This window comes from Vicia villosa, linkage group LG3 (genome assembly GCF_029867415.1).
Source record: "Vicia villosa cultivar HV-30 ecotype Madison, WI linkage group LG3, Vvil1.0, whole genome shotgun sequence".
Classification (NCBI taxonomy): Eukaryota; Viridiplantae; Streptophyta; class Magnoliopsida; order Fabales; family Fabaceae; genus Vicia; species Vicia villosa.
This window is the reverse complement of record NC_081182.1, coordinates 183,724,670-183,750,345: the sequence shown is the minus strand read 5'-3', so window position 1 is coordinate 183,750,345 and position 25,676 is coordinate 183,724,670. Positions and strand designations below refer to the sequence as shown.

The 25,676-nt window shown below is 32.4% G+C and overlaps 1 protein-coding gene and 3 long non-coding RNA genes across 4 annotated transcripts; 1 reads left to right on the top strand and 3 right to left on the bottom strand.

Annotated features, from left to right (window-relative positions):
- Window positions 1-3,762: 3,762 nt before the first annotated feature.
- On the top strand, window positions 3,763-4,592 carry LOC131656999 (uncharacterized). The gene is made up of 3 exons (XR_009300417.1): window positions 3,763-3,870; window positions 3,992-4,134; window positions 4,499-4,592. It is a non-coding gene; the product is annotated as an uncharacterized LOC131656999 (long non-coding RNA).
- Window positions 4,593-4,869: 277 nt separating this feature from the next.
- LOC131659505 (cytokinin dehydrogenase 10-like) lies at window positions 4,870-7,476 on the bottom strand. Its single transcript, XM_058928688.1, has 5 exons — window positions 7,461-7,476; window positions 7,224-7,355; window positions 6,693-6,780; window positions 5,178-5,674; window positions 4,870-5,021 (listed from the first exon to the last, which is right to left on the bottom strand). Exons 1-5 carry the CDS (start codon window positions 7,474-7,476, stop codon window positions 4,870-4,872), a joined length of 885 nt encoding a protein of 294 aa, XP_058784671.1.
- Window positions 7,477-13,678: 6,202 nt separating this feature from the next.
- Window positions 13,679-14,822, bottom strand: LOC131656998 (uncharacterized). Its single transcript, XR_009300416.1, has 2 exons — window positions 14,421-14,822; window positions 13,679-14,093 (listed from the first exon to the last, which is right to left on the bottom strand). It is a non-coding gene; the product is annotated as an uncharacterized LOC131656998 (long non-coding RNA).
- A 7,399-nt stretch (window positions 14,823-22,221) lies between these two features.
- Window positions 22,222-23,347, bottom strand: LOC131662660 (uncharacterized). Its single transcript, XR_009301790.1, has 2 exons — window positions 22,964-23,347; window positions 22,222-22,636 (listed from the first exon to the last, which is right to left on the bottom strand). It is a non-coding gene; the product is annotated as an uncharacterized LOC131662660 (long non-coding RNA).
- Between the last annotated feature and the right edge of the window lie 2,329 nt (window positions 23,348-25,676).

The window sequence follows — 25,676 nt, the reverse complement described above, 5'->3', positions numbered from 1 at the left end:
GTTGACAATTAAAAGAAGACTTTATTACATATTAAAATTTTGAATCACTCTTATTTTCATGCCTAAGAACGAAATCTTAATATTTTAAGAATTATATATTTTATTTATTTTCATGCCTAAGAACGAAATCTTAATATTTTAAGAATTATATATTTTATTTATTTTCATGCCTAAGAACGAAATCTTAATATTTTAAGACTTATATATTTTATTTGTTATAAATTCTCATGTTAAATTGGTGATATAAATAATTTTTGTAATAAATACATTAAATTGATTATTGTAGTTCAAGATTATAAGCAAGTGTAAGAAAGTATAAAAGGTCAAAAATAAATGAGTCATCATGCAAAAACTTAAAAAGATAACAAGTCGTCCATAAATAGAAGAAATGTGTCAAACTATCTCAAGAGTATCAAAATGTGTGCTAATATAACTCGTCTTAAAAGATATAGAAATCAAGCACAAAATCGAAAATAAAAAAGTTCAAAATTTTTGTTGAAAAAAAATCTGAAAAATAAAAGAAAAACGAAAAAAAATTGGAAATTTTTTCCTCAAAATAATTTTTTTTCTTCTGAAAATAAAATTTTTTTATAATGTTTTTATGAAATTAAAAAAATTGGTTTTAAAAGAGTTCAAAATATAAATTTGGTTTAAAACTACAAACTGATTCTAAACTAGTTTTAAATTGAATTGGAACCATTTTAGTAATTAATTGAATTTTTAATGAAGTGATTATTACAAACTGAATCGAACCGTAATTATGGGTTCATTCAGTGCAGTTCATCATGAACACCCCTTATTCAAACACACATAATCACATCACATGGTTTGTATTCACATATAAAAACATATCATACAAAGTTCATACAAAAATTCAAGCAAAGTGGAGAAGTTATTGGGACTACGATGGAGTCGACGACCAAAGTTGCTTAAAAGTTTATGAGAACTGACACTACTCTCCTTGCTTAACAACTTCGAAGATTAAACAACATTCAACACCTACAGTTTTGTGAATGCACACACATGGAACTTACATCACAACTAAAATAAGGATTCCTAGAACCCTAAACATACAAATATCAGTTCCATTTAAAACTAGGTTTAGGACAGTTTATTAATAGAATTAGTATTGACTGAATTGGGCCTAAAACTGCAGCAAGGAGGCTGCACAAAGTCTGTTGCTTGATCGCCAATAAAATAGGTTTTCAATCCAATCTTTCCTAAATTGTCTCCAATTATAAAGATTGTGAAAACCAACAAATATATCTGATTGAATCAATCTTGGATGCACGTAAGCCAACTGAACATTCAACAATATTCTGTAGCTAACAAAATAGTTGATATACTTGACATATCAGCTCTAGAAAACACGCCCCAGTAAACACGATGTCATACCTGTCATGTTGTGAGATATTGTTCAACATGTTGAAAACTGAATGATATGACATTTTAATCAACATGTTTCAGTTAGGTTGTGTTTATCAAAATGCATGTCAATCTTAGAGAAACTACAATCTTTACCATCCCTATCTTGAGCACTCTGAAAGAAAGAGAGACAAGGGATTATACAATAGAGAAAGAAAGAGAAAATGTACATATATTTATACTAATAATAAATTGGATTCGTTACAAGGGAACAATCACTACAAGAAATAAGATATTTGCCAGCGACTCTCAATTTATTGACAATATCATGTATATAACAACGACTAATTTAAGTTGTAATAATAAGTTATTGTTTTTCTCAACAATTATATTATTGCTGAGAAAAAGTGATTTATCGTAACAATAATTATTATCGCTGGAAATAATTCAACTTCTTAATATGCATATTGCAACGACTTACATAAGTCGTAGCAATAAATTATTGTTTTTCTCGACAATCATATACCACTGAGAAAAGTGACTTATTGCAACAATTATTATAGCCGCTAAAAATAATTTAACTTTTTAAATTGCATATTGCGATGACTAATATTAGTTGTTGTAATGACTTTATATATCTCTCATATATAGCATTATTTCTTGGGAAAAATAACTTATCCCAACAAAAAAAATATCATCACTAAAAACTATATAATTTTATATATACAAAAAATATTATCGGTAAAAACAATATAATTTTATATATACATATATAGCAATGGCTATTTGAAAAAATTACTTATTTTAAAAAATAATTCCTTTATGAAAAATTATAGTTTCTTGAAAAATATTTTTCTTACATATTTGTTTTGAGTATGATAAATGATATATCAAAAAAAAATAATTAAAATTTATATCAAACAAAATGCAAATAAGGAAAATGATCTAACATATTTCTTACTTTAGAACTTTAGAGGGGAAATCATTACACTCTTAAAAAACAACTATATGGTGTTTTATTATACTTAAGCTATTTAAATTTATTCTCATAAGAAAAAACTATTTCAATTTATTAAAGATTATAATAAAACTATTTAATTATACTCAATAAAAATTAATAAATTTAGTTATTGTCGGTCTTAGTTGAATTAGTGTGATTGGACAACTTGTGTTAACAGAATTGTTAATTTAATTGCTTTAAATTAAGGACAAAACTTAGATACAATTCTTTAGGTGTGGTTCTTACTATTTTCTAATAAAAATATGACAAATGTATAATTTTCTCTTACACGTATCAAATTTCTCCTATTTTCACTCACTAAATAATATTTAAATATATTTGTCATATTTTCATTAAAAAATAGTAAGAACCACACCTAAAGAATTATACCTAAGTTTTATCCTTAAATTAATTGATTTAATTTAATTTGTTTAATGTTCAATTTATTTCGCATTAAATTAACTTTTACGATTTAAATAAAAAGTAACTTTTAGTGGGATTTAAGGAAAACCACGTGCCTATATTTTAGTCATTAACAGTAATCGGGAGAGATAGTGGAATTTATAGTTACAATTTTTCTATTTTTTAGTGAACTTTTTAATTAATTCATTATTAATAAATAATTAAACAATTGATTGAGAGAGATATATAGAGAATAAATCAAAAGTGAATAAATCCAATGTTGCGCTATTAGTTGAGAGATTATTTGGGTTGAATGTTGAAAAGGTTATAAGAAATAGAATTTAATGGGTGATAATGCACATCAAATAACTACAGAATATTTAAATGAGAGTTTAAAGGGTGAACATGTGATTTAATGGATGATGTGGCAAGTTATGATAGGGTGTAGGAGAAAGAAATGAGAATTATACGTGAAAAGAGTAGCATAAAATGACTAATTTAAAGGAAATTTAATATATTTATTTATTGAAAGAAAAAGAATGTGTTGTATATAAAATTAATTAGTGATTTTTTTCCAATTCACAATTAAATTATGAGTTTAAAGGTAATGCACTGACAATGTAAACAAACTTTACACATAAATCCAATCAAAATGTTTACACTTGCCATGTCATATTAGTTTTTTTAAATTAAAATTGTGTTTTAATTAGATACATGGTTGTGATTGGTTGACAATGTAAAATATTTTACACTGTCAGTGCATATCCCTTTTTCTCTTAAATTATACAGCAGTTAAATTGGTGGTAATTTTTAGGCTAATTTTTTTTTTGCCAATTTTTAAATGAGCACTATCTTTTAGATAATTGTTACCCATTATCTTGTGAGTACTCCTTTCCCATTACTTTTCAATTTCTTTCCTAATCAGGTTAGTTATTCTTTTGCAAGGTAAATATATGTTTTGAGACTTCATTTATGTTTATCTTAATCAATTTTGCAATTGATCTCTTCATGTTTTATCATTCTCTATTTAGTTATGGCTCTCCCAAATCAAGGTCTAGATTTACAAATTTCAAATTCATCAAATACAAGTAAGCAACAAGAAGGTACTTATTAAATTTCCTAACATTAATTTCCCTATTCATATACTATTTATTCTCATATTTCTATCTTAAAAGCTCATATTATACTTCTCATAAACTTAACTTTTCAATCAAAATACAATAGAATATACAAATACCATAAAAATTGGAAGAGGAAGAACTATTGGCTTAGGTATTGTAAAAAAGAAAAAGAAGAGCGTTATTGGAAAATTGCAATATAATTTTGGAACTTGATCACAAAGATAATAACATGACTCCAGAAAAATTGTAAGTGTAATTTTTTTACGTCTTGCATATGTGGTATGAATATTTTAAGTGTAGTTTATTTTTATAAGAGTTATATTTAATGATAACATATGAGACAAGTGTTCTTGAGGATCGCAATTGATATATAGTGTCATGGGATGTTAATGTTAATTATGTTTTATGTAAAAAGTTGGAGCAATATTGTAACATTGTTCCAATAAATGAACTAGTATTTTTGTGTAATAAAGAGTTTTGAAAAATGTGTGTATACTTGTTCATCTTGTATTTTGACGTGACTTTTTACTATATTAGTTTTTTTTTATTGCAAAAGAATGTATTGTAAAAGAAACTAGTACATTAATTTTTGATTGTTTTGAAATTGCAGGTCAGATAAGAGTATTTCAACTATTTCATCAAGAAAGCTTCGAAGCAAAAATATAAAGATGAATTAATAATCATGTTGGCGAGAGTCATAATTTTATTTGTTAATCATGTAATTTTAATTTTAATTTTTATGGGAACAAGGTTGTTTATTATTTTTATATAATTTTTAATGTTTTAAGAAATTTAAATTTTTATGTCGATTGGAATAATTTGTGATATTTTCTATTTGGGTTTAATATACTTCAACCCCCTGCCAATATAGCGAGTTTCGGTTTGGCCCCCTTGAATGTTTTTTTTAGCAAACGCCCCTTATAAAACCCAAAATCTGGATTTACCACTCCTTCTTACCATGCTTGCTGACTGGGCAATGTGTTAGTAGACACGGTGGCGCTGACTGGACTCACTACTCTTACCACTGTCCCTGCTTCTTTCTTCATTTTCAACAACATTAATAGCAGAATCACCAAAACAACCACCACCACCACCATACACCAAAACAACCACCTCTTCGCCGCCATATCCCGCTACACAAACCTCATCAAAACAGAACACCACCGTCCCTTAACTCACCCAACAACAAACGACAACAACAACCTCCTTCCTCTACAATCCCTAACCGTAACCGTAACAAACCCAACCGCCGAACTCACCCACGCCACAAACGAATCCTACACGCTAACAATCACCACTCCCAATTTGTTCACCACCAACATCAACATAATCATATAAATATGAAAAGAATGTTTGGTACATACCTGTAACAACATCTAACTCATGAACATTAGAAATCTGAGGACCAAGACCACTAATCCCAGCATTAGAGAGTGTTCCACCAACAGATAAATACAAATAATCAGTCCAAGAAAGTAGTGTTAATCCTTTTTCAAGACATGCATGCAAAACATCTATCCAAATTTGTTCACCAACAACATCAACATAATCATCAAACACAACAATTCCATTATTATTACTATTATTCAATTCAGTCATGTTCACCACAACACCATCATTTGTCATGGATTGTCCATTAACCGAATGTCCTTGCCCTCTAGCAGCTATAGTGAAAGGAATTAGAAGTGAGTTTGAGAATTTTATCAATTTTGATATGTCATGAATGGAAGATGGTGCAAAAATTGTCAATGGATTTTGGTGGATTATGTGACCGAAATCTGGTGAATTATAAATAAACATAAAACAGTTTTTGCTTAAAAGAAAAATCTTTAGGGATTATTATATCTCATAAGCACTTGTATTTTAATTTTAAATTTTAAACAAACTTGCTCTTAAAAATCTATCATGGACAGTTATTATAATAAGATAATATAACAATTATAGATTTTCATAAATTTTCCCAGAATACTTATACAACTGATGGTTTCATAACTCCATATAAGTTGTAAATAAGCTCTTTTATAAGCTTATTTCAAAATGTCATTGTTGAATCATGAAATATACATTTTATCTAGATCTAGCCATACTCTACAATGATGCATGCATGCATTCAAATAATCACATATTTTGACAGCAAATCTGCATGGAGCTTACACTATAAAACCAATCTGAAACCAATCTTTTAAAGCAAACACTACCAGCCAGTTAAGTTATTTAGATTCTGGTTGTGTTTCATTGACGTCCATGTAGCTTCATAACTATAAATTAATATATCAATACTAGTATTGTGAACTAAAGATTATGGCATAATGCATGGAATTTTTGTATTTATAAAACACACCATAACCATCTTCTGAGGTTCCAATTTCTGAATAAATTAAAGACAATTTATGTATATATCGTAAAAAGTGATTATATCTCCAAATATGATCCTTTAGTTTTGAATGGGCAGGGAATGCATGAAGTTCAAGGCATTCGTTCAATAGACGATGCACAATCTTTGGAAGCAAATGGAAGAAGCAGTGGTAATAGGAGAGCTGCTGCTCGTGATGATTTCATCGTTTCCAAACAAGAAAGTCAGTCCGGTAATTACCAGCAGTGGACTTGGTTATTCAAACGATAATTTGCAAAGGAAGTTGTTTCACGATATGAATGATGATTCCTACATGAAAAGGATACTCGAAAGTCCCAAGAGGTAAAAGGCATGAAAAGGATTCATCTTGTTCCTTACTACAACTGATGCGCTGGTTTTTCACTTTGTCTGCTTTCGAGAAACAAACAGAATGATTTCACATGGTCGATGAATTAGAGTTAAAGCTAAAGCATCCTTACTCAGATTGATAACACTTTCACTGGATTCATCTAAACTTATAACAACCGGCTTTGTGTTTGCTTTTGTGTTGTTTGAATGTTATAAACTAAATGGTTGTGTTACTAACCCAGAGAGAAAGAAGAAAAAATGAAGAGTGTAAAGATGGCAACGTGATGTAATAGCATGCTAAAAGAAGAACTAATATTTTAATTAATATTTTAATTGAATATAAGGGATAAAAGGGTAAAAACCATGGTCATATACATTCATTAAGTCTTATTTTGCCACATCATCAAAGCCCAGTCAGCAAAGAGGGTAAAAGGGTGTGGTAAATCCAGGATTTATGTTTTATAAGGGGCTTTTAATAAAAAAAACTTCAGGGGGCTCAAACCAAAACTCGCTATATTGGCAGGGGGTGAAGTATATTAAACCCTTTCTATTTTAATGTTATATTAATTATCGTTAACATTTCATGAAATCTTTAGTTGTTGACAAAAAGTATCTTTTGGTAACGACTATGGACATTGTGCTAGATCAATTAAGGTAGCAATAAGTATTGTTGTGAAACCATTTGTTATCACAGCGACATCAAATGTCGCAGCAAAATATTTTGCAACGACACTTATACCAACGATATGCAACGACAATTTTTTCACTGCAAAAAATACATTTCGCAGCAACTTCGTATATTTCTAAACAATTTTCGTCGCCGCGAAAACTCATTTTTCTTGCAGTTAATGGAACAACTAGATAAATATACCTTCAATAGTAACCATATTATGGACGAACGATGTCTTGAGTCTATGGTACTTTCCTCCCATGCGACTATGGGAGTTGCGCGTCCCTTCTTTATATTATCCCTCCATAACTTTACCTGTCGCCATATCATTGGACGATCGGCTCCACAGGGGATGTGGCTTGTGGATGATAGTTGAAACCTTAGGACCACGGTTTGCCTTTGTCAAATTCTACGAGGAGGCACTTTTTGGTAATTTTGATCATTGGAACATAATTGTCTTGGCTTTCGTCTTAATCCAGAATGGATATCTATCTCGGACAGTGAACAGGCAGCCCGACTTGGTGGTCGGCTTCCTCTGGACCTAGGAGGAAGGGCAGATGTGGAAGATCTTCCTTGAGAGACCCTTCTGATGGATCCGTCCTGAAGAAATATCAATTCAACGATTGGAGATCCTTTGGTATCTATAAAAAGAGCTTCATTACCAGATCCACGTTCGACATTAACTATGAACTCGTCGTATCTCCGACAATACTAACTATGAAATCTTCGTATCTTCGACGTCGCCGGTAAGTATCATGTCAGCAGCAAGAAGTATAGGCAACATTAGACCAAAAGATGGATCATGAACTTTTGGCATGATCTTTAAGGAAATTTCCTTCAGACTCTGGTGTAGATTTAGATTTGGATCTAGGATTCTTTCTTTCGTTGCTTGGCGGAGTTCATGATGGAATTAGATACATGAAAATCGAAATAGTTGTAGTCTAAACGGTGATTTACTGGATCAACTACGACAGATCTTCGTGTTCGCTTATGATCGCTCTTGATTCGGTGATCTCAAGAGGTTACAGACCGTTAAATCAGAGATTGGATCTAAAATTATGAAAATTGTAGGAATCAGAAGCCGGTTCGCACAGATGGTGTCATTGTATTGTTCGGGAACCAAGATGGATGTAGTTGGAGAAGTAATGATCTTAAATCGATAGTGCTGATCTGAATATATCATACCCTAATTTTGTCCAGAGATTTTTATTTCATCCGATAATACTTGCATATTTATATTTTTGTGTCAACTTGGAACAATTCATCATATTTTGCATTACTTTAAAAATTAATCTCTTCATTTTTGTGTTTTAGAAACTTTTTTTTAAAATTTAAAATACCACATTTTGTTTTCTTTTTACTTTCTTGTCATATGCATTTTTTACAAAGTTTCAAATAAAAAGAATGTTTCATATTAGTGAGAATAATTATATGCATATTTCTTATTTCTTACCTAGATTTTTTCTTTTTCACAAAATTCAAGCCTATCATTTTATTAACCATACATTATGCATTTGTTCATGCTATGTCATCATATCCATTCATTTTTAAAGTCGATACAACTTTGCAATAAAGACAAAAGTGTTTTAAGAAAAATTCAAAATATCTTCATCATTCTCATTCACAATACATTCATACATCGATCATTCGAAATTCAAATAAAATCTACAAAAGAATTACACTAGCTTTGTCATTACAACTTTATTATGATCCATACACCATAAATCCATTACATTACAAAGTTAACAATTGACATAAAAGACAAAAAGAATTCACAAAAATATCTTTAGCCTTTTTTCATGTTACATCCTCATAATAATACATGGCCATGGAAGATTCTCACATACATGACAAACTTTTCAGAATTTCGCAAACATGCATTTCCCTAACCTCACCATTCATACCTTTCCACTCACCTCACCATTCATACTTTTCATCATTTTTCACATGATTTCATTCACTCTCAAAATTCTAACAACTTTTCACACAAATTTTTAACTCTCACATTTTCCTAGAGCTAATTGGTTGCTATAAGAAGGGAGGAATTGAGTGTGGAGAAAAAAATTCAGCAAAGTATACACACAAAGAGCCACACAAAAAATCTCATTTTAACTTCTACAAACTTCATACTCTCATTATTCCTCCATCCTCACCTTCATCATCACCATAAACCTTCAAAAACTTTAACCACACCATATAACACCTTCAACAAAATCCTTCAACACTTCCTTCTTCATCATCTTCAATAAATCATCAAACAACCATAATATTACCCCACCATTATCACAAACTTCATTCAACCTGTATTCTCCACCTTTCATATACAACATCTGGTAACAATTAAATCCATTAAAAAAATTCATTTAATCTATCCACTAAATAATCTATCCAGTCCATCAATAATAAAAAATATTAGCTAATTGATAGGATTATCTCCATTCATTTGAAGTTATGGATGGATTTCATCCAACAAAATTTTAAAAATACATTAGATTTGATTGTTTTTAATATCATTTTAAATCCAACAAATAGTTTTTAAAGTCAAATAATAAAAAAATTGTTCAAAAAAAAATATTTTATTAAAAATATCCCTTAACATTTTTTTACAACTTTTTTAAAATAAAAAATATTTTTAAGAATATATTTTATTATTAAATAGTTTTTATAAATTTTAAAAATAAAATATATTATTAAAATTTATTTATAAAATTTTACTTAATTATATGGATGAATAGATATTCATCCATTAAAAAATAATGTTAATGGTTGAATTGGATTGAATATTTAAAAAAAAAAAAATCTAGTGATTGACTAATAAATTATTTTGATCCTTCTATTAACAATCTTATCCATCCATTTTGTCACCCTTTCAATATTATACTCCAACTTATTTTCATAAAACTCAACCAACCATTGACAACAACAGGACAACCTAAACATAAAAATAAAAATAAAGAAAACAAAAATGAAGAAGAAGAAATAGTATAAATGGGTCATTTGAAAAATCCCTCAACTGTCGTGCACGCCGCCGACGTGCCACCTTCAAACCTTCCTTCACACTGCTGCTGTTTCCACCACAATTAAATCACATTTTTTGTCAGAACCATACCTGATCTTTCTTCCGCTGTGTAGTTTATTTTGTAGACATACTTATCGTATCTATTTTGGAGATAATTTTAAAATGTATATAATTTATGTCATTATTCTTGTCTTTTGTATATACTCAGTACCAAATTTTAGTATTTTATTGACTGAATCTAGACGCATATTGGTAAGGTATTACAGTTGATATACATCGGGCCGTTGTTTTTATTTTTCATTCAATTGATTTCATAGTTTATTGTTTGTTTATGTCGATTATTTGCTCAATATAAAGATTTATGAAATCAATTACTTGATTGGTGTTGGGACATTTGGGTTTGTTTATTGTAAGCTTGATTGAGAAGTAATTGGTTTTCTTTTGTTAAGAGGGAAAGAAATGAAGCAAAAGATAGGAAATCAGCTCTGAAGAATTATAACATACCATGTGTGTTTGTTTGTAAAAATTTACAAATATTTACTTCCAATTAAATTAAATATTGAAAATTCAACATTAATTTGCCTATATTTTAGTTTTTTATGAAAAAGGATTAGAAAATGAAAGGGGCGGCCCATGCAGTATTTGTTTCTTTTTTTAATTTAATTTTTTTATTAGTTAGCATTATGTAGTTTAAATTAGGGTTTTTACTTAAAATAGATCTATGCCTAGTTAGATTTTTTTACACACTCCCCTATTTTGTTTTGCACCCCTTTTCTTTGCTTTATTTTTCTGGATAAATTTTTTATTTGTTTTATTTTTATAATTAGTTGATCAATTATTTAATAATAACAAAAATAAATATGAGAAAATTAAGTCTTTGTATTTATGACAGATTATAACCCATCATAATGGGTCTTAAGCTATAAATAAGGTTTGTAAACATCATTTTACGGAGAATTTACTCTCTTAATAAATTCTAGATTCCATTTACGTTTTATGTATTTTTATCTTTTGTTATAGCTGGGCATAGAGTATCGATGTACTTTTATTCTCCATGCAATTCAAGTTCTATTTATGTTTTTACTTCTTTATTTTTTACTTTATTCATGCTGGTATTTAAGTTTATCATTATGTTTGTATTTTCTTTCATTATGTCTTTACAAAAGTAGAAATAAAATCATATATTAGTTGATACATTGAAAGGTGAGGCTTTATATATGATACATAAAAGTCATACAATTGAACAAAACATGAAATAATCATAGTTCAGTTGAGAAAGTTCTCCCCTAAGAAACACCTTTGCTTGACGAATTTTAGAATTGAACTAATCATGAACATATGAGGGTTCGGTGGTCTATGGTACAATTCTATACTCTGAAAGGAGATGCAATTTATATTTTTCTATTTAAATTTTTGTAAAAGCTACAACCCTTATGATTGAATAGCAATGTAGTATATAAGGTTTTTCTTAGATATGAATTACAAACCTATGACTAGTCTTAATATATATTACAACATTAAAAGAAGAAAATTTCTTTACCCACCTCCCTATTTTCTTGGTCACCTTTGGTGAAAAACCCAAAATACCCTTAAAAGTCCTCAATGGAATGGTATTTATATAACTTAACAACCAAATTAACATTGTTTTTTATAATAACCAGAGTCCTCAATGGAATGGTATTCATATAACTGTGCACTTGCGTATATACATAACTATTTTCCTATTTCACGCATGATTTGTCTTCTTTACTTAAGAGACATACATCATTTAATGGTAATTTATAGAAATTAATAATATAGATATTTTCACTTCTTTGAATAATAAAAATGGTTTGTTTGTTTTCAGTTTTCACGACCTTGCATATAAACGAATCAAAAGTTACATTCTTACTTTTATTATATATCTTCCATATAGACGAATCAAAAGTTACATTGTTACTTTTATTATATAAGTGGCTAATACTAAGAAAATAATAATTTAAACTCTCAAATAAAAAAACATAATCAATATTTGGATTGAGATACTTACCAACTCTACCAGAATCCATGATTCTTCCTTTGTTATTGATCATCTTACCGAGCAGATCAGATGGCCAGCAACAAAGTGTTGGTGATTTTAGTATCATCAATGCATATTGGTAGTAATGTGATTTACTATATGTAGCAACCTGCCTAAAATTTTAGCTTTAGAGTCGCCACCTATTCTGAAGGGCGAATAGGAAACCCTACGCAGTATAGAGATCAGGGTAAGATACTATATTCAGGTCGAGGGAAGGTGTTAGGCACCCTCAACCCTTTCCTAAAGGCTAATATTTCAAAGATAAAGGTTTATGGCTAAGGAATTGAATAGGGGAAAAATTGAGATTTTAGGGAGGGGGACTCGCCTTGTTGCCAAGTGCCTACGTATCTCCTATGGAGAATCAGAGTCAACATAGTTCGGGGAAGGGTTGTACGCCTTAGAATTGTAATTTGATTTGATATGGTTTTGGAGGCTTTTGAGTAGCCTATCGAAGTTTGAATTTGATCTGAAAGGCATTTTGAGTTGCCTCGGATAAAAATCCGTAGTGTCGTGGTTTAGTGTGTTTTAGATATTTCGGGCGTACAACCCTGATTTAATTTGTACCATTAATCGCGATGATCAATAGGTTTGATCACCATAATTAACAGATTAACAAAAGCATTGCTAATTATTCTAATCGATTGATTCGATTGTCACCGTTAGCAAATTGATGTGTTTTAATTATTTTAATTATTTAATTTTACCGTTATCCCTCATAATCAATAGCTTTGATTAAAAATAATAACGAATTTTTAAAGGGAAAATGCTAATCATCATAACCAATAGATTTGGTTAAAACCATTTAGCAAAATAGGTTTATTTGAATTATATTTGATTTGAATTTGAATTAATTAAACAATTGATTATTACCCACTGCGATCAATTAATTTAATCGAAGCGAATAAAATTCTAAATTATTTGGCTAAATACCTAAGTCGGTTGGAAAACCCTAATCCTAATAATTTGGCCACTGGCCAATGGGATTGAGTGAACCCTAATGCATTGATAATCTTTCTAAATTTTTTTGTGATTTTATAATTAAAAATGATTAAACTAAATTAAATCGAGTAATCGGAATAATCGGAAAATAAATCCTAAAACCTAATATAGCCCTAATCCTAATTTAATTATCCTAACCCTATTTGAATAATTAATTAAATAATTGATAGTTTTTTTTTAAAACAAAAATAAAAAAAATGGTGAATAAGTAAAGATACAGCAACATGATTCGGTCCTCCCATCTTCCTCTTAACTAAATCTAACCCTATAAACCACTACGGTGGTGACATGTGGCATTGAATAAAACAAACCAAAAAAAAAATAAAAAATTAACAAAATATATGGTCTTAACACCAGTGAGACTTCTTTCTCTTCACACGTGAAATAACAGCAACAGACAAATCTCTTCCTCTCTCAAAAATCTCAGTTTGAAACAAAACCAATCTCACCATAGCAATGAACATTATATATAAAAAGCTCACATTTGAAACCATCAAAGTCAAACAACAATGGAAAAATTACCGATTAAAATCGTGATGTGCGTCGGATTGCGGCCGTGTGGTGATCGATGGTGGAGATTTGCGAGCGGTAGCAGCACTGTTCGCGGAGATGGTTGGGATCGTGGTTGGTGCGATCGGAAACCTCGTTAAACTTTGGATCTAGATCGGTGCCGGGATGGATTCTGAACGGGTTGAAAACGGAAGCCGAGTTGTTGTTGTTGTTGGATCTGGATCTTCTTCTTTGTTCTTTCCTATACCTGTAAAACAAATAATAGAAAATATTTGTTGCTTTAAAAAGTGATGACAACTATTGAATTTGCTTGGATTAGTTTCAATGGTATAGATTTGTACAACTTGTTATTGTTTTTGTTACTGTGAATTTGTTAGTGTTAGGCCTTTAATGGATTTGTGAAAAAAAAAAGGTATGAAGTTTGGTTTATTTGTGTAATGATGAAAATGTTGTAGATATTACTAGTTTGCATTCTTCAGGAAACAACGTGAGAGGGGAGAATGTATTAGTAAAAAAAACGTTGATGGTGTATGGTGGTGGTGTGTGTATGTACATATGAAAGGAGGGTGTTTACGTGAGAGAGTAGAAAACTGTGGAATTAATCTCTATAGCTTATTCACAATGTATCATGAATAGAAAAAATCAATAGGTTAGTTAGGATTCGTTAGTTGTATGTACAAAACTAAGAAATTATGTGCGTGAGAATGAAAGGCTGAAAGTAGGGTTTTGTGAATGGAGTTGGCCTCCCCCAGTGTAATAGGGTTAGTCCTTCTATTTATATTGGTTTTTTAGGTTAAATTAAAAACCACAATAATTAAAATAAGATCAGGACAATAAACACCCAAAATTAACATAAATATATTTTTTGATTTTTTCTAAAAGTAGAGGAAATCAAATCAAATATTTAAATGATAATTGACTTGGATTAAAAAAAGGAATGAAAAACTAATGTTATATTTTTTTGATTTTTTGGCTAAAAAAAGCATAAAAATGACAAAAAGTAAAAAATAAATATTTTTTTAAAATGTTTAATTAAATAATACGAAAATTAAAAAATTAAATGATAACAAATACAACTTTTTGATGTTTTATGATTTTTTGAATAAATGTAAAAATAAAGAGAAAGGAATAAAGTTAGAAACAATTAAAAGTAAAAATGTTAGAAGTGAGATTCGAACCCGTGACTTTATACCTGCAAGCCTTACACTCTTACCAAATGTGCCATGTCACTCATTTGAAATAAAATGACATTGTCAAATATATGAGGGCAAATTTTGGGGTATGACAGCTGCCCCTGTTCAATCTTCTTGAACCTGAAGAGGTAGAAGATGATTGGACACTGAAATGCCCTGAAATTTGCTGGCGTAGGGAAGGAATTCTGTGGGAGATGGGCTTATAGATGCCATCTATTTGCCCGGAAGGGTACTTGTCTAAAGCGTATGCTTTTCAGACCTGGATCATTTGATTGTATCTGAGGAGAGAGGAAATAATGTCTTACATAAGACTACCTGAAGAGGTTCCTGAATAGGGTATATCGAAAGTTGATGCGAAGAAGCTTAGGCTTTGAACAATGTTTAGGAAGAATGTCTTGGAGAAGACTAACTGAGGAGTTCTTTAAAAGAACTAAGCGTGTCTTAGAGAAGAATGGATAAGCATTTTAAGAAGGCTACCTAGAAAGGCATGATATGTCTTAAATAAAACTCACCTAGAAAGGCTCCTAAAAAGATATGGAACGTCTTGAACAGGACTACCTAGACAGGTTATGGTACGTCTTAAACAGGACTCACCTGGAAAGGCTCTTAGATAGGATACGGGATATCTTAAACAAGACTTACCTAGAGAGGTTCCTATAAAGGGAACGATACGTTTTAAACAAAACTATCTAGAAAGATTCCTATAAAGGGAACGATATGTTTTAAACAAAACTATCTAGAAAGATTCCTATAAAGGGAACGATATGTTTTAAACAAAACTAATCTAGAAAGATTCCTATAAAGGGAACGATATGTTTTAAACAAAACTAATCTAGAAAGATTCCTATAAAGGGAACGATATGTTTTAAACAAAACTACCTATAAAGGTTCCTATAAAGGGCACAATACGTTTTAAACAAAACTACCCAGAAAGGTTCCTATAAAGGATATGGCATGTTTTAAACAAAATTATCTAGAAAGATTCCTATAAAGGACATAAGATGTTTTAAACAAAACTGCCTAGAAAGGTTCCTATAAAGGCTATGAAATATTTTAAACAAAACTACCTAGAAAGGTTCCTATAAAGGTCGTGGAATGTTTTAAACAAAACTACCTAGAAAAGGTCAGGATATGTCTTACACAAGACTGCTTGGAAAGGTTAGGATAATTGTCTTGGACAAGACTACCCGGAGAGATAAGAAATTCTTTGATTGCTTCTGGATTGTCTTTGAAGAAAGACTTGGAATGAGGTATTGGAATTGTATCCGTTAAGATTGAATCGTTGATACGATCGTATTTGCACTGTAATTGGATGATAACATCCTTTTGAATATGAAGTGACCTGAAAAGGCAGCGTTAGTTTTATGCAGTGTCATGATGCATGTGTCATGTAATGAGATTCTCAAAATAAATGAGAATTATGCATGTATGCCTATCCCACACTGCGGGATGTAAATAGTACAGGCGTGGGAAGATCAATTATGCAACAATGCTCCTTGTATGATACTAGTGTGACTCCCCGATTATCAGAAATTGTGAGACATGCCCCTTTATCTGAAGGAGGGACCTTTAGAGAGAACTCGAGTTTCACCATGTCTTGCCTGATATGCATTGCCCCAGTGTTTGAATTCTTGAAAGATATGCCCCTAGTTAATAGGATCCTTGATTGTATGCCCCTATTTTAGGAAAACCCTCTGGATGTGGTTTCCCCATTCAAGAGTCTTTATCAGGAATGATCGTCTTTGATTAGACCAATTTTGAGGTCTCCTTGATGCTAAGTGTTGATTTGAATGTGAAGCAGATGCTTTTGAAAATGAGTCATGCATTTCGGTCGCATCCTGACGGACAGTGATTTGCTGAGTACTCAGAATGAGATGATGTCTTCTATAAGACTACCTGAAGAGGTCCTTGGGAATAATGGGAAATTGTCTTAAACAAGATTGCGCTTTAAACAAAGCTCAAAGGAATGTGTTTGTGCAGAGGGTCAAAAATATTCCTATAGAGGATAAAGACTGTTTTAAGGAATGTGGGGTTTTAAACAAAACTTAGGAAAAGACATCTTGAAGAAGATCACCCTAGAAAGGATGGTGAACTGTCTTAGAGAAGACTCTGTACTTTAAATAAAGTTTGACAAGGTTCTTGAAAGCATAAGAGAAGTTTGAATATGTCTTAAAAGACTAACTGAAAAAAGGTTAAGAGATGTCTTACAGAAGACTACCTAGAAAAGGTTCTTGGAAATGAATATGTCTTAGAGAAGACTGTTTGAAAGGGGTTTGAAAATAGAAAGGATAAGAAGGGGGTCTTTAAAAGACCGTCCGAAAAAGGCTCCTAGAAAGGGTAAAAAGTATTTGAACACGTCTTAAAGAAGACTATATGGACAGATTGAGAAATATCCTAAAAAGGTTCCTGGAAAGGATGTGTGAGTGGCATTGACATCATCTGATACTGAGAGACCTTTGCAACGTGCCCCCAGGTAATGGGCTTGCCCCATGGGCTATTCAGCGTCTTTGAGAGATTCCATGGATCTTGATTTGATTGCCCCATGTAAATGGGATAAATGACGAGTTATGCCCCGTGTGCATTTCAGCTATCTCAGTCATGTGTGAGAGATGCTTCTTCTTTTGACAAGCTTTTAAAAGCTACTTCGTCAGTCAGTAGGATTTTTAGACATTAACCATGCCCCATGCAACTTATCCCTGATGTTAACCTTTAAATCTATATAGACAAGTGTACTTTGTAATGAAATTCATAAGATGCGAATGCATATGTCTGTCTTGAAAGTTTAAAAACATTTTTCGAGTAAAACGAAGTTTTTTTTTTTTAAGAAAGTGATATCAACTCAAGAGTTATAGTAGACCTTAAGGAGTCGGGATACCTTTGGTAACGGTATGCTTTCGATCTAACCATGCTTCAGTTAGGACTTTTAGGGGTTGTAACGTGGCCTGGTTCACGGTTTTAAGAAACAAAAGATAGAGGCTCAAAGTTTATTTGTACCCATCCCAATCTTCGTGATGTTCTCCAGTCCTATGCTCAGTTAGCTATGCATTTAGTCTCCAAAAGAATTTGGGAATTGTGACATTGACATTTATGATGGTTCAAAAACCAAAGGTTTATCTGCAAAGGCAGTCATCCTCCTTTCTTGTAATATTTTCTTTTGTTGAAGGTACATAGTAACCTTTTTTCGACTTTGTTATCCCTAACTTTTTTGGACTGTTTGTTTTAAAATTACAGTTAGCGGGATGCCCCAATTTTGCCTAAGTCTCCTTAATAGGTTTTGACTTAGCAGGCTCTTGCATTGCTTTCTTTTTCTTTGAGGATACTGACTGCCAGACTTAATTATGACGGGGGACCATCGGTGATTATGTTCAAAGGAACAATTTGGAATGATTAAGTTAACTGAGCAGCTACCCTATCCCAGGTTATATATGAAGGGTTTTATTTTATATGAAGGAAAACTCCTACTTCTTTAGGCTCAAAGGGGTTGACGAGGGATTAACATCCTTATATCTCCATTATTTAAGAATTGAACAAATGCCTGTACATCGTCAACACGGTCTGTTCGAAAGCGTAGTGTATGAAATTGTGGTATCGTTTTCGTCATTCTCCCTCAAGTTTGTCAATACTCTTAGATTTGAAATTTGAAATAGAATAGAAGTGTACGAGTGAAAACTCGTAGTAGTGAGCGAATGAATTGATTTCAAAACATGCATGATTATTTTATTGAATTATTATTCGAAAGGTACATCGTTTTACATCAAATAGCATTTTGTGATCGTAGGGTTTACAATTTTGACATGATAAACATCTATTAATCCTATGGACAATCTCCTTTGTTGATCCATTGACCTTGTTTCACTCCTTAGTTCTTTAGACTTGTAGAAGTGGAGGATAACCTCGAATTCTCTTTGGGCACGTCAAACCTGTCAGGAGTAAACTGTTAGCATGGGTTTTCGTCGTTTCGGAACTTCATGAGTTTCCTTAGACTGAACCTCTTTTGCTTTTTCTCAGGATAGTATCACACCATTTGCAACCTTCAGCGTTTGTAAATTAATGAAGAAAATCTATGACCCTTTCTCCCTTGGCGTGGAGTTAACACAGGTCGCCTTCCCTTCATAGTAGTCATGCATCTTTGTTCAGGATTTTGCCCCCAGGTTATCATAGAGCGTCCGTGTAAGTTTGTTATGTTCGTAGATGAACCCCTTATGGTTAGATACATCTTGAGTGTGTCTATGAGGGAACTCTTTGTTGAACTAATCCTTGCTCGATGACAACCTTTATTGTATTTATAATTCTGTTATGACAAGGCATGGACATGCGGCTAGCATGGTGAAAGACATCCTCTTTTCTTTAGCAAGACTAAGATCTTTTATTCTCCTTGCTCCATAGTCTACGATCCTTTGATTTTTTTGGGAGTTTCGAGAAACCGGCTAGCATGGTTGGTATGGATGCAGGCGAAGATAGAAATGCAAATGTGAATGTATGAGTGCATGAAAATGCCAATGCACGCGTAAGCGAGAGACTCCTTGTATTGTAACTCCGTGTATGCAATGCAGACGTGTAACCTATGATCCTAGGGATAGCCTTAGAGGCGACGTTAGACCCATTCGGAATCTTTGCAGGATAAATGTTATGACACGCTAAGGGAAATCCCTCGAATTCGAGAGTATGCAGAGGATAGCGGCTAATGACCGTTCAAGACAGTCACTAAATCTCATGGCCATCGAGAGGCCAATCAATGTGTACCAGTGAATTTGTCCCTCGTGGGAAGGTTCTCTATGCGGAACACAACCTATCTAAGGACGATATTTGACGCAGTGAAATCCCTATAGGCTAGGGACGAGATATGCACAGATGGAAATCCAAAACCCTACCAGTTAGAGGGTGCGCGGGAATAAATACGGGGTGACCGTTCGAGACAGTCATTAGATCTCATGGCCATCGAGAGGCCAATTGACGTGCGTAAACGAAGATGTCCTTCGTGGGAAGGATGCGTAGTTGTAAAAATACAAGGATATAAGAATAAAATCCCTACAGGCTAGGGAGGGCATAGATGGTGATGTCTTTCGTGGGAAAGACGTGGTCTTAAAAATCACAGTCCCTACAGGCTAGGGAACACGTAGGGATACCTGCAAAATTGAAAGCATAGATATTCGAAGTATTGCAAACATATGATAAGCATGGAAGCACAAAAGTCCTAGGTTCATAGGTTCAACGTAGCGGCTCTAGGGAGCCTACCCTTTTTTGGGAGTGTTCTAGAAGGTCTCATGGGGTCGTTCGTAGCCGCCGAGACTTTTTGTCTCTTTGGATTTTAGAACAACTCATTTTATCCATGAGGTTCGAGTTTTAGGGGTAGGTTCTCGGAGAGATCAGCTAAGTATCCAGTCCAGCCCTCCACAAAGTCAAGCTTCGTTTCGGACCTTTCCAAATACCCAACCCACTCCGAGTGGAGTTATCAGTGAGACTCGTAAGGCGATTCATGTCCCCTTTTGGTCTCAAAGTTAACTCCCACACTTAGGTTTAACAACAATTTTATATATCCCAAAAGATGCAATAGAAATAAAAATATTCATTTAAATAAATATTTAATTAAATTGCAGTAGTGAAATTGCAGAGGGAAAATAAATAAATAAAATTTAAATATTTACTAACCTCGAAATCCGGCTGCTTATGATACAAAAGAATGCAATACACAGCAAATATTTAAATAAACAGATAAATATTTTAAATGATATAAATAGTTGAAATTACAGATAAATAAATAAATAAAAATTAAATTTTATTTATTTATATTTTTTTAAAAAAAAGATAAACCTTCCTCCAAACCCTAAAAAATGGCAGATTTGCCAAACCCTAAAATGCGCCAAACCTAAACCTGCCAAAACCTAAAACCTATAGGAGCATAGTATTCACCGTTATGGTTATCCCCAGCAGAGTCGCCAGCTGTAGCAACCTGCCTAAAATTTTAGCTTTAGAGTCGCCACCTATTCTGAAGGGCGAATAGGAAACCCTACGCAGTATAGAGATCAGGGTAAGATACTATATTCAGGTCGAGGGAAGGTGTTAGGCACCCTCAACCCTTTCCTAAAGGCTAATATTTCAAAGATAAAGGTTTATGGCTAAGGAATTGAATAGGGGAAAAATTGAGATTTTAGGGAGGGGGACTCGCCTTGTTGCCAAGTGCCTACGTATCTCCTATGGAGAATCAGAGTCAACATAGTTCGGGGAAGGGTTGTACGCCTTAGAATTGTAATTTGATTTGATATGGTTTTGGAGGCTTTTGAGTAGCCTATCGAAGTTTGAATTTGATCTGAAAGGCATTTTGAGTTGCCTCGGATAAAAATCCGTAGTGTCGTGGTTTAGTGTGTTTTAGATATTTCGGGCGTACAACCCTGATTTAATTTGTACCATTAATCGCGATGATCAATAGGTTTGATCACCATAATTAACAGATTAACAAAAGCATTGCTAATTATTCTAATCGATTGATTCGATTGTCACCGTTAGCAAATTGATGTGTTTTAATTATTTTAATTATTTAATTTTACCGTTATCCCTCATAATCAATAGCTTTGATTAAAAATAATAACGAATTTTTAAAGGGAAAATGCTAATCATCATAACCAATAGATTTGGTTAAAACCATTTAGCAAAATAGGTTTATTTGAATTATATTTGATTTGAATTTGAATTAATTAAACAATTGATTATTACCCACTGCGATCAATTAATTTAATCGAAGCGAATAAAATTCTAAATTATTTGGCTAAATACCTAAGTCGGTTGGAAAACCCTAATCCTAATAATTTGGCCACTGGCCAATGGGATTGAGTGAACCCTAATGCATTGATAATCTTTCTAAATTTTTTTGTGATTTTATAATTAAAAATGATTAAACTAAATTAAATCGAGTAATCGGAATAATCGGAAAATAAATCCTAAAACCTAATATAGCCCTAATCCTAATTTAATTATCCTAACCCTATTTGAATAATTAATTAAATAATTGATAGTTTTTTTTTAAAACAAAAATAAAAAAAATGGTGAATAAGTAAAGATACAGCAACATGATTCGGTCCTCCCATCTTCCTCTTAACTAAATCTAACCCTATAAACCACTACGGTGGTGACATGTGGCATTGAATAAAACAAACCAAAAAAAAAATAAAAAATTAACAAAATATATGGTCTTAACACCAGTGAGACTTCTTTCTCTTCACACGTGAAATAACAGCAACAGACAAATCTCTTCCTCTCTCAAAAATCTCAGTTTGAAACAAAACCAATCTCACCATAGCAATGAACATTATATATAAAAAGCTCACATTTGAAACCATCAAAGTCAAACAACAATGGAAAAATTACCGATTAAAATCGTGATGTGCGTCGGATTGCGGCCGTGTGGTGATCGATGGTGGAGATTTGCGAGCGGTAGCAGCACTGTTCGCGGAGATGGTTGGGATCGTGGTTGGTGCGATCGGAAACCTCGTTAAACTTTGGATCTAGATCGGTGCCGGGATGGATTCTGAACGGGTTGAAAACGGAAGCCGAGTTGTTGTTGTTGTTGGATCTGGATCTTCTTCTTTGTTCTTTCCTATACCTGTAAAACAAATAATAGAAAATATTTGTTGCTTTAAAAAGTGATGACAACTATTGAATTTGCTTGGATTAGTTTCAATGGTATAGATTTGTACAACTTGTTATTGTTTTTGTTACTGTGAATTTGTTAGTGTTAGGCCTTTAATGGATTTGTGAAAAAAAAAAGGTATGAAGTTTGGTTTATTTGTGTAATGATGAAAATGTTGTAGATATTACTAGTTTGCATTCTTCAGGAAACAACGTGAGAGGGGAGAATGTATTAGTAAAAAAAACGTTGATGGTGTATGGTGGTGGTGTGTGTATGTACATATGAAAGGAGGGTGTTTACGTGAGAGAGTAGAAAACTGTGGAATTAATCTCTATAGCTTATTCACAATGTATCATGAATAGAAAAAATCAATAGGTTAGTTAGGATTCGTTAGTTGTATGTACAAAACTAAGAAATTATGTGCGTGAGAATGAAAGGCTGAAAGTAGGGTTTTGTGAATGGAGTTGGCCTCCCCCAGTGTAATAGGGTTAGTCCTTCTATTTATATTGGTTTTTTAGGTTAAATTAAAAACCACAATAATTAAAATAAGATCAGGACAATAAACACCCAAAATTAACATAAATATATTTTTTGATTTTTTCTAAAAGTAGAGGAAATCAAATCAAATATTTAAATGATAATTGACTTGGATTAAAAAAAGGAATGAAAAACTAATGTTATATTTTTTTGATTTTTTGGCTAAAAAAAGCATAAAAATGACAAAAAGTAAAAAATAAATATTTTTTTAAAATGTTTAATTAAATAATACGAAAATTAAAAAATTAAATGATAACAAATACAACTTTTTGAATAAATGTAAAAATAAAGAGAAAGGAATAAAGTTAGAAACAATTAAAAGTGAAAATGTTAGAAGTGAGATTCGAACCCGTGACTTTATACTTGCAAGCCTTACACTCTTACCAAATGTGCTATGTCACTCATTTGAAACAAAATGACATTGTCAAATATATGAGGGCAAATTTTGGGGTATGACACTATAGGCCAATGCAATTATGCGTTAAGTTTGAAACGAGTTAGGGTAGTGCGGAGTGCACGCTCGTCGAGCCAAGCGTGTAATTGAATATGAATAATATAAACGGGGTTCCAAGGGGCGTAGCCCCTGGCGGGGTGCGGGGCAGCGCCCCGTCGGGGTCTAAGGGGCAGAGCCCCTGGCGGGGTGCGGGTGTTTACGGTGATTTCCGGTAAACAACCGCTAGTCTTCCAAACTATAATAAATATGATTTGGTTACTTGCAGGATCGACTAGATTGATCCTAGGACACATAGTCAAGAAGATTGTCATCAATGTTTATTCGAACCATATCCATTATTTGTCTTCTTCAATAGGCGTTGTTCGATTAACAGAACAAATAGTCTTGACAACCACTTTGTTACATATAAATGTGACTTCAACAAAAAGATAAGTAACATAACATAGAAAATTAAAAGGACAATTGAAACGTAAAGAATCTTAAACTGCAGAAATGTAAAAGACTTTGAAAGTAAATAGCATGAAAGTAATTCGAAAGTAAATGACGTTAAAGTAAAGATACAGAAATGTAAATGACAAGAAGTAAACGAAATGCAGTAATTCTGAAAGATATTTAAAAGCAAAGGATAATACACATGTATTAAAATGGTGGTGTCATACGTACATTTTCTCAGCGAACTCTTTCTCTTAACGCTTGATACTTGAGTAAATATGTGAGTGATTTGTACAAAATGAACACCCGGAATCCTAACATTAAGACTCCTATTTATACTAGTTTCGACCTTAACGGTCCTATACTAATCTGCTGCCATGTTTCTCATCAGAACTTCCAACGGAGCCATCTGTTATTGGACAGTTACGAAACCGTCTTCGAATTTCAAATCTTCTCGCCTGAGTCCGTCTTCGACGCGTGGCAGTGTATTAAACAAACACTACGAAAAAACACGCTAAGTAGTAATACTTGAATATATTTACAAATTTATCTAAGTCCCCGAAGACACATACTTTTCACTAGCTTTCAGTATTCATTATCTTCATAGTGAACTTAGAAATATCTACTCTCGAAGCATGACCATCAGTAGTCATTCTTTTATTTTTAAGGGATGGCCATCAGTAACCATCTTTCCTTCGATTTTCTACCTCTTCGAAGGATAAATACTTCAAAACGAAATCTTCAGCTAACAAATTGCCCCCAATAAATGCCTGTTTCGAGAGTCAACAGAAATAGGCGTTTCTTGTCATTATAAGATTTCGTTCTTTATTGATCTTTGAGAGTTCCAAGACTGCTGACTAACGTCATAATCATTGATGACCCTATTTCTGAAACGTCTTGTCATTTTCAAAGATGTCTTCTCATAACTCACATTCCCACGTTTTAACCTTACTTCTTGATCATTACTCCTACATACTAGGAGTGAAGCTATCTCTTATTCGACCGCCGTTGGATTAAATCACCAGTCGCCACGTGTTCTTTGGATTTTACCCAAAAGATTTAAAAAGGGTTTCCGTTAAACCTTTAAATACTTGGTCTTATACTTCTACACAACCTTTCAATCCTATTTCTTCATCTTCTTCAAAAGAAAACCAAACATCTTCAATTTCTTCAAAATCTTGCTCTCTTAATCAGAAATTTCTCTATGGCTTCATCTTCAAATGTTCTTCAACCTGCTCTGAAGCTCCAATCAACAATACGGTCTGGGGAACAAGAGCACGTTCAAAACCCTAACACCGAAGAAATACGCGCTATTTACGCTTCCCAGGTAATCATTCCCTTTGAACTTTCTGGAAAATCTCTCGCTTTTATGGGTCCATTACCAGGTGAAAATATCCCATCTCTGAATAGATTCTTCCCTGCTTATTACAAGACTAGACCATTAGTTAGCAAAATTAGGATAGATGAAGATGGCTGTTCTCCTTCAGGAAAATCTGCTAACATGGAAGAAACTCCCACTGAAACTCCTTTAGCTTTAGCGAAAATTAGGGTAAACTATATGACCAACTCTGTAAAAGTGTTTAGGTCAAT